Raw genomic sequence first — 7,500 nt, 5'->3', positions numbered from 1 at the left:
TTTACGCTAATCCTGGATTAAGTTAATCGGCTTTCGAACAACCAGGCCCAGATTTTCAGTTGCCATTTGCCTGTTGCCTAGCAACTTGCTTGACATCATTCTCACAGCCAAATACACCATTCACCATCATTAATTTGCATTTCAACTTCAAATTTTCACCAATTTCTCTAGAAAGTAAATGTCAAAATGTACCTTGCCCCAGTCTTACTAGGAATTACCTGGTTCCTTCTTTCCTTGACAGGCTCTGGTGCTGCAAGGGCAAATATTCCAAGATACTCCAACGGAAGTTTCAGTAAATCCTCTGCTTTGTGTAGCTTCTTGGTAAATTTGTCACGCACCTCATAACAAGGGTCCTAAAATAAAACAAAAGGGAAATCAAAAGATCTTCTGCGTGTCTCCTGAAAGAGAACAATTGTCTTCAGGGCTACAAACTTTCTTGTCCATAGTATTCCATTTATGTTGAAAAAGCAGAAGTGCATGTGACTTCAAATATAGGCAGCACATGGGGGGGGGGGGGGGAGGGTGGTGGGCTTTGTGTCACATGTTGACCACAATAAGTGGAATCTGTATGAATTGACCAGCTCTTAAATGGATTAGATTTTTCCCCTTTGGATATAAAGCTCTTGTGTTCAAGAAGAAAAGGGTACTTCATTCATTCAGATTATTATTTTGTTAATATCTCCACTATATAGATATCAGTACATGTACCTCAACGTTTTTGCACAGATGTTTAATGTTATGCTCTTGAAGATTAGTAATTAAGGTTCTTAAATCAATAAACTGGAAACAAATGCATGACTTTTCAAAAAGTCTAAAATTGCCACCCATGGCCAACATTGAACTCTGTGGCTCACAACGTAAACTTGCAACAGAGATGCACAACTCTTACTTGCATAACTAGTGACAGCTTTTGGAAGACTTCCAGTGTTATGAATTCAGTACAGTGAGGTTCCTGTGCTATTTTGATGATACCAGAGGCCGCAGCCAGACGAAGTCTTGAACAGTTAGCAGCACTGAAGAGGGCACCAAAGAAAAGTAAATGAACACAGGAAGTGGTGTGTACTACGTCATAACTACTTTGAGACAACAAAGGCAATTTGGCTGCTATTGAAATGACGAGGAAGCATGCAATTTCTAGTGGTTGGTTAGATAACTTCAAAACGATTAGTCTTTTTCTTGACGAACCTCTTCTAAATTAAATTTTGTTAGATAAGCACCCAGTTGTCTTTAATACTTGATAATCAACAGAAAATGTTCCTTGAATGGTTATCATGACAACCAGGGTTGTCACAATTTTAAAAAACATGTTATTGTTAAGAAAAAACAGAAAGGAGCGGAGCTCTGCATGCAGGAGGTACATGTGCAGAGCACCATGGCAAGAAGATATGGTAACCCATCTGTTTTTTGTCAAGAAATGACTGTACGTCTACCCCTCCATGTATGCCAATGTGAAACTCTGTGGTGCTTCCCACTTTTCTGTGGGAGGAACATCTTTCATTTTGGATGATCCATGTTATGGTTAATTGACACCTGCCAAAACAAGGTATCCGCTGACTAGTATCACGTGGCCATATCGTGGGGTCAAGTTTAGAACTCATCAAAGTCAGCTGGATTTTTTCTTAAGTTGACTGCTGACCAGGTACCGGTTTTTGATTGGATTGCAGGCTCAAGACAGGTTAACTCATTGTAAGAGTAAAATAATAACATGGGAGCTCAGCTTTTAGGTTTGGCTAAATCTATATATTACTGTAGGAACAATGTGGTCTGGCAGCATGCTTCCCCAACAAAGTTCAGAGACCTAGACAACCTAAACACTTTTAATTTTAAGGAGAACATCCCTGCAATCTTTGTAGAAAATAGGACCACTCTTGGATATGACATTAAGGAAGATATAAAAATAACCAAGTAGGCAGCAGTTTTGGCCAGCTACGCATAATTCATAGATGCACAGGACAACTTATCATGCGAGTGTGCAGTTTTAATACTGACAATAATAATCAAATGAATCAATCAGTACCTCACATGGCCTTGTTGTTGCAAATCTCCTTTGGATGCAAGCAAGCTGTCAAGTAGCCTGAGAACTGGTTGAATGTAGGTCTTGAATATTGGCCTTGAGCAAAGCTCTTGGTTACTGGTTTGGCCTCTCAGCCACTTGACCAAAAGACGAATCCCTTTGACCTGACATGTAAATTTGAAATCAACTAGGAAAATTAATACTGCAGGAAGTTAAAATATTAGACCTTACTCAAAAAAGTTGTTACGGTAAATCAGATGGCCATCTTTTATGGTTTTTGTGTCATAAAATTAATTAAAAGCTGGTTAATTTGCCTGATGCTTGCCCCTTAATAAAACTCTGGGTTCATTAAGAACATGCTTTATTTCTCTGAGTCATTAGCAAAATGGACAAGCTTGTCAAAATCCTGTGCCACAAGATTCTCTGATTTAAATCACTGGGTGCATGACTGGGAGAAGCTGCAGAAGGAAAAACCAAATCAAAATTTAATTACATGTAAGGAAGCCAGTGTTCTACTAAGAGCTACAAGTAGCGTCAAGATTCACCTTTGCTTGTGTTTCATGGGTTACATCCCTGTCTTCACACCAAGAGTTTTCACTATCATCTGAGTTAACTGATTCACTCTAAACACACAAGAAAATCATACAGAACATAAACCAAAGCCCAAAGTTGTCTTTACAAAAATGCAATTCAACACAAATTTTTTGTGATCTTCAAGAAAAGATGGATGATGTGGTTCTTGGAAAGTTGCTCTTCTTTCTGAAGGTAATGTTACGTCAAAATGAACTTTACATTAATCATAGCTAGGCAGTGAATTGCAGTGAAGTCTCTATAATAATTGGAAGCTTCCTACAATTCAGGCATCCAACTTCCAACTGGTGATGCAATAGCACTTTGATGTCATTCCAACATACCCTATCTTTCATAAGCAATTCCTTCACAACAAAATCTCTCACAATAGTTGGCCTCTCGGTTTCAAAAACTGCCGGAGCCAGAAGTGCAATTTCTCCCAGTGCTGTCAGAGTTGTCAACAGTAAAGGACAGTCATAGCTCAAAGAACTGACAAGATTCTAAACAAAAAACAAAATGGTCCCATTAAAAAAATGATGCAGAATAAAGGCCTCACACCTTATTAAGAATCTCGATCTTGTTTTTAAAAACATAACTTACAGCAAAGACACGATCAAAAGGTTGTGACGAAGAAGGTGATATCTTTGCAATGGATCGCAAGGAGTATTTGGCCTGGCACGGCGTTCCTTTGAGTGCTAGTTTAGATAACACTGGGTGATAATAACTAAAAGGAAAAAATATAAGGAATTAATGGATATTAATATTAATGGATGTTTATAATATAGTTAAATAAAATTTAACATAGTTAACGACTAGGAGCTAGTCTGGTCAGTAGTGTTTTGCAGGTGGTTGTTAGTGTCTTGGCCGTCTGGTAGCGTTGTTCAGCGTTTTGGTGCGTTCTGTAGCGTTTGTTATAGTTACATGGTTCACGACCGGGAGCTAGTCCGGTCAGTAGCGTTTTGCAGGCGTTTGTTAGCGTTGTTATGCGTTTTTGTAGCGTTTGCAGCACTCTTTAGGTTGGGGGAGCCCTGGGGCTGACATGGTTCAGCGGTATTCCTGCGTAGTGCATGCGTTGTCCGATGAGCTTGCAGCGTGTTTGTTGGCGTGGCGTTGTGAGTCGGTTTAGGAGTTTAGTGGTTCTCGGCGTTCACTCCCTCTCCCCCCCCTTTCTTTTTTTTTTGTGCTCTTTTTTTTTGTGTGTTATTATTATTATTATTATTATTATTATTATTATTATTATTATTATTATTATTCCACTGAGCTATCTGGCTCAAGTGTGACGGGTGCCTTAGGGGGGCCTGGCGCAGGGGGCTCGTGGCTTGGTTGCGGGTTGGGCAGGCCAGTCGGGTGTTCTAGCGCCTTGGGGATGTGACTGCGGTTGCAGGCTTCCTGAGCACCTACCCTCCACTGGCGACGTGGGCGTTAAATAACTATAAAAGGACCCAGAATCCAAGCCTCTGGCAATTTTTTAGGTTAGATTGGGAACAAGACCTTCTTCTCCATTAATTGGATAGTAATGTTGACCAACACAACAAAAAGGGCCTATTAAAAATGATGCTAAATACATCCTACGGACTATTATCAAACTGGAAACTTTTCACTGACATGAGGCTTCAAAGTTGATGTTCTCAAACCTTCCTTACCCATGTAATTATCAATAAATTTTTTACCAGTCTTGTAGCGAACAACGCACAAAGCGATGCAACAAACAACCAGAAAACTATGGAGAACACAAGAAGACAACTACCCAGTCTAAATTCAAAAACTATTAATTTTGAAAAAAACTTGAGCAATTAGAAGAGTGTGGAAAAACATTTTTAGGCCAAAGTTCAAGAGTTTTAAATAAAACATTAAATGGCTCCAGTTTACAGTAACTCTGTGGTTTAACCCATTGACTCCTGGGAGTGACTCTTAAGAGAATTTACTTTGTCTAACGCCAGACAATTTTACTCGTGGGGCAGGGTTCGAAATTAACGAAGAAATCCAGATGCAATTTTGCGACAGGATATGCAAATTTCGCTGCAATTTCGCAAATTTTAGTCGCAAAATCATCATGCTACATTGTGTTGTCAGCGGTTTAGGAAAACAAAATACGAGACTGCAATACTTGGGTGTAAAGAAACTGCCGAAAACAGCGAATGATCAAAGGTAATGGAGTTGTGCATGTTACATCGCAACTAAATTATGCTAGAATTATGCTCTTTTGAGATTGAAAGAAAATTCATGGCGAGAAACAAATATTTTTTTCATTTCTTTATATTTATTCTCGCATAAGTAGCAGCAAAGTGGCAACCGCTAACCCTTTCGTTTCAAAAGAGCAAAGGTGAAAACAAGTCGCAAATTTGTGACTTCTCCAGATATTTTAGTCGCAAGGAGAAAAGATTAAGGACATCTCTCTGATACATACATGTCTTAGTAACAATGGAGGTGAGGCCAGTTGTTCACACCTGATTGATCTGGTCTTTGATAAAAATTAATGATTACAGGAAACTGAAAGTGCAGTCTATTTACAAGTACTAATGAAAAAAAATTACTACAAGAGTCTTAGCCTTCCTATTTTGCTTTAAACTTTTGATTTCCTAAAGAATAATGTTACACTGTTAAGGCATTTCAGACTTCCAAAATCCATATCTCCCTTGGTATTTAATTATTGTAAATTAGTGATAATTAGCTTTTGAACAATGGCCCTGGGGCTTACGGCCAGATAAATAATTTGGTCTCTCTTCTGTTACATTTATCAAAATGATTAAAAATTAATCTGCTGGGACAGTTATTTTGTTTTTAAAATGTCTTAAGTTTATGATGGACTTATCAGTGGTTGTGACTTTGTTCCAAGGGTTATTACTGTAATAACTTACTTAGCCAAAGACTTGTCGACTTTTTGAATGCCATTACCAGTGAATGCAAGCATTTTAAGTGCATCATCAACTAGAAAGAAAGAAAGAAAGAAAGAAAGAAACTACTTTTTACTGAATGGTATATAATTGAATTGAAGTTGCATTCATACCTCTTATTACCCGAGTCTGAGGTCCGTAATATAATCATGGTGCGCATACTATCTGAGACATTATGAAAAAGTCTGCTACGAGCCTAGAAGGCCCACCAGGCCGGCGCTTATCTTCGGTTTCTGTAGCATTAAGTGACTAGGAGTATTTCTACTTCCCCCTGGATGGGATGCTAGTCCATCGCAGGGTTACCCCCAGCATTAAATTCACCAGTACCCACTTATACATGAGTGGAGAGAGGCACTGTGAGAGTTAAGTGTCTTGCCCCAGAACACAACACAATGTCCCAGGCCAGGACCCGAACCCGGACCACTCGATCCGGAGTCGAGCGCACTAACCATAAGGCCACCGCGCCTCCCACTAAGATATAATAATACCCCTTATTATATACTCAAAAGAATATCGCATTTCTGATTGGTCAATGACACCTGCATAAATAGGTTATAGAGTGCAATGGGAAGTTGCTATGGAAACAGCGATAGAGTAATTTTGTGGAGTATACAATAAATAAGTTGTATGAACTTGCTCATGCATTTCGCGATTTATGGTCACTTATGATGTTCCGAAAGTTCTGTAATTTCAAAACCTCACTCTGAATGCCCAGATATCATGACACATGTTAGCGATCATACGATTTCCTATACTTGGTGTATCCAGCTTGTATCAATTTTTTTCATGGGAGTATTTTTGAGCACAATGCAGGCAAAAAATTACCTCAGTTTATGTGTGTCATCAATAGCCTGACTTTTGGTCATAATTATTATGTTGTTTTGTTGGTCACAGTCAATGTTGAGAAGCCTTTTTAGCAAATCCAGTCAGGTCGACCACATGAACGACACCATGAATTCCTTTCCCTACTTTTCACAATCAGTTTGTGGGTTTTTTTACTCCAAAGACTCCAGGAAGAGATTTGACAGATTTTACTCTCCCTAACACCAGACGATTTTACTCATCAACGGGGGGCATCATAGGGTACCAGAAGGGTCAATGCGTTAATGTCCCCCAGTGTTAAAAACAATGCTTGTCAGACAGGTGTAACGTTTATTGTTCTAATCTGAGAAGACTTTTAAAGTCTAACCATTTGCAGATACAGTATCATGAAAAAATTACTGGGGGAGCTTTCCTCCACAGTTCTTTTAAGACCCCGAGTGTTGATCAGGTCAGCATTTAAACATGTGACCTACTGGGTGGTGGATCAATCAACTCAGAGTCATCCAGTTGGAGCTTATGACTGTTTCAAAAATAAATTATTGTCAAGATTACCTGCACAGGGCACAAAGCTTAGAAAAAAGATCAAAATCCTCATTACAGTTTACAGAACATCAGTGGGGAAGGGAATTGTTTGAATACTTTATCCTTAGTGAGCCAAACGTCCCCCTCCTCCCTGTCATCCACACGCTTTCCGTCTAGTACCACAGAGCAATAATCCCAACAAAGATGTTATTTTGTACCTATTTCTTGATCCTTGTTTTTGAGGAACACCAAAAGTTGCTGAAAAATGTCCTCATTTTGAAATTGAGAGGGAAACACAGCAGCCAATGCCTTGACAAATGAAAATAAAAAGAGCATTTTTAAAACAATTAGATGCATTAAACAAAGTTCACTTGGAGTCGCCCCAGCAGGAAGACTTGGTTGTTGTCTGTTACTTTTTGTTTTTGCTTCATGATTCCTCATGCTACATGTTTGAGTGTTTACTTGTAGCACTGGCAGAAGAGTGTCCATTTTGTGCAGCCTGTTTTCCACACAGTGCCTCACAGCAGGGTTTCTTTTATTTGTCAGCCATGGCAGCAGTCACTGTTTTGGATACTGGTGCCAATGATTTAAGGTCAATGTCGATATGTCGCACATCTAGCCCCCACTTGTCAAGACAGTTGCGAATCAACATAATTATATTTTTATTATCAGAACCCT

The 7,500-nt window shown here is 39.1% G+C and overlaps 1 protein-coding gene across 1 annotated transcript in view; it reads right to left on the bottom strand.

Annotated features, from left to right (window-relative positions):
• Positions 1–7,500, bottom strand: part of LOC138015619 (sister chromatid cohesion protein PDS5 homolog A-like) — a 56,617-nt gene that overhangs the window by 15,830 nt on the left and 33,287 nt on the right. The window contains exons 20-27 of the mRNA XM_068862704.1: positions 7,041–7,131; positions 5,443–5,512; positions 3,185–3,308; positions 2,929–3,084; positions 2,560–2,637; positions 2,018–2,178; positions 890–1,013; positions 219–353 (exon numbers count right to left, since the gene is read on the bottom strand). Of these exons, the coding sequence (XP_068718805.1) occupies positions 219–353; positions 890–1,013; positions 2,018–2,178; positions 2,560–2,637; positions 2,929–3,084; positions 3,185–3,308; positions 5,443–5,512; positions 7,041–7,131 (939 nt within the window). The remainder of the gene's footprint in view (positions 1–218; positions 354–889; positions 1,014–2,017; positions 2,179–2,559; positions 2,638–2,928; positions 3,085–3,184; positions 3,309–5,442; positions 5,513–7,040; positions 7,132–7,500) is intronic.

This window comes from Montipora capricornis, chromosome 9 (assembly GCF_036669925.1).
Source record: "Montipora capricornis isolate CH-2021 chromosome 9, ASM3666992v2, whole genome shotgun sequence".
Classification (NCBI taxonomy): Eukaryota; Metazoa; Cnidaria; class Anthozoa; order Scleractinia; family Acroporidae; genus Montipora; species Montipora capricornis.
This window is presented reverse-complemented; position numbering and strand designations above follow the sequence as displayed.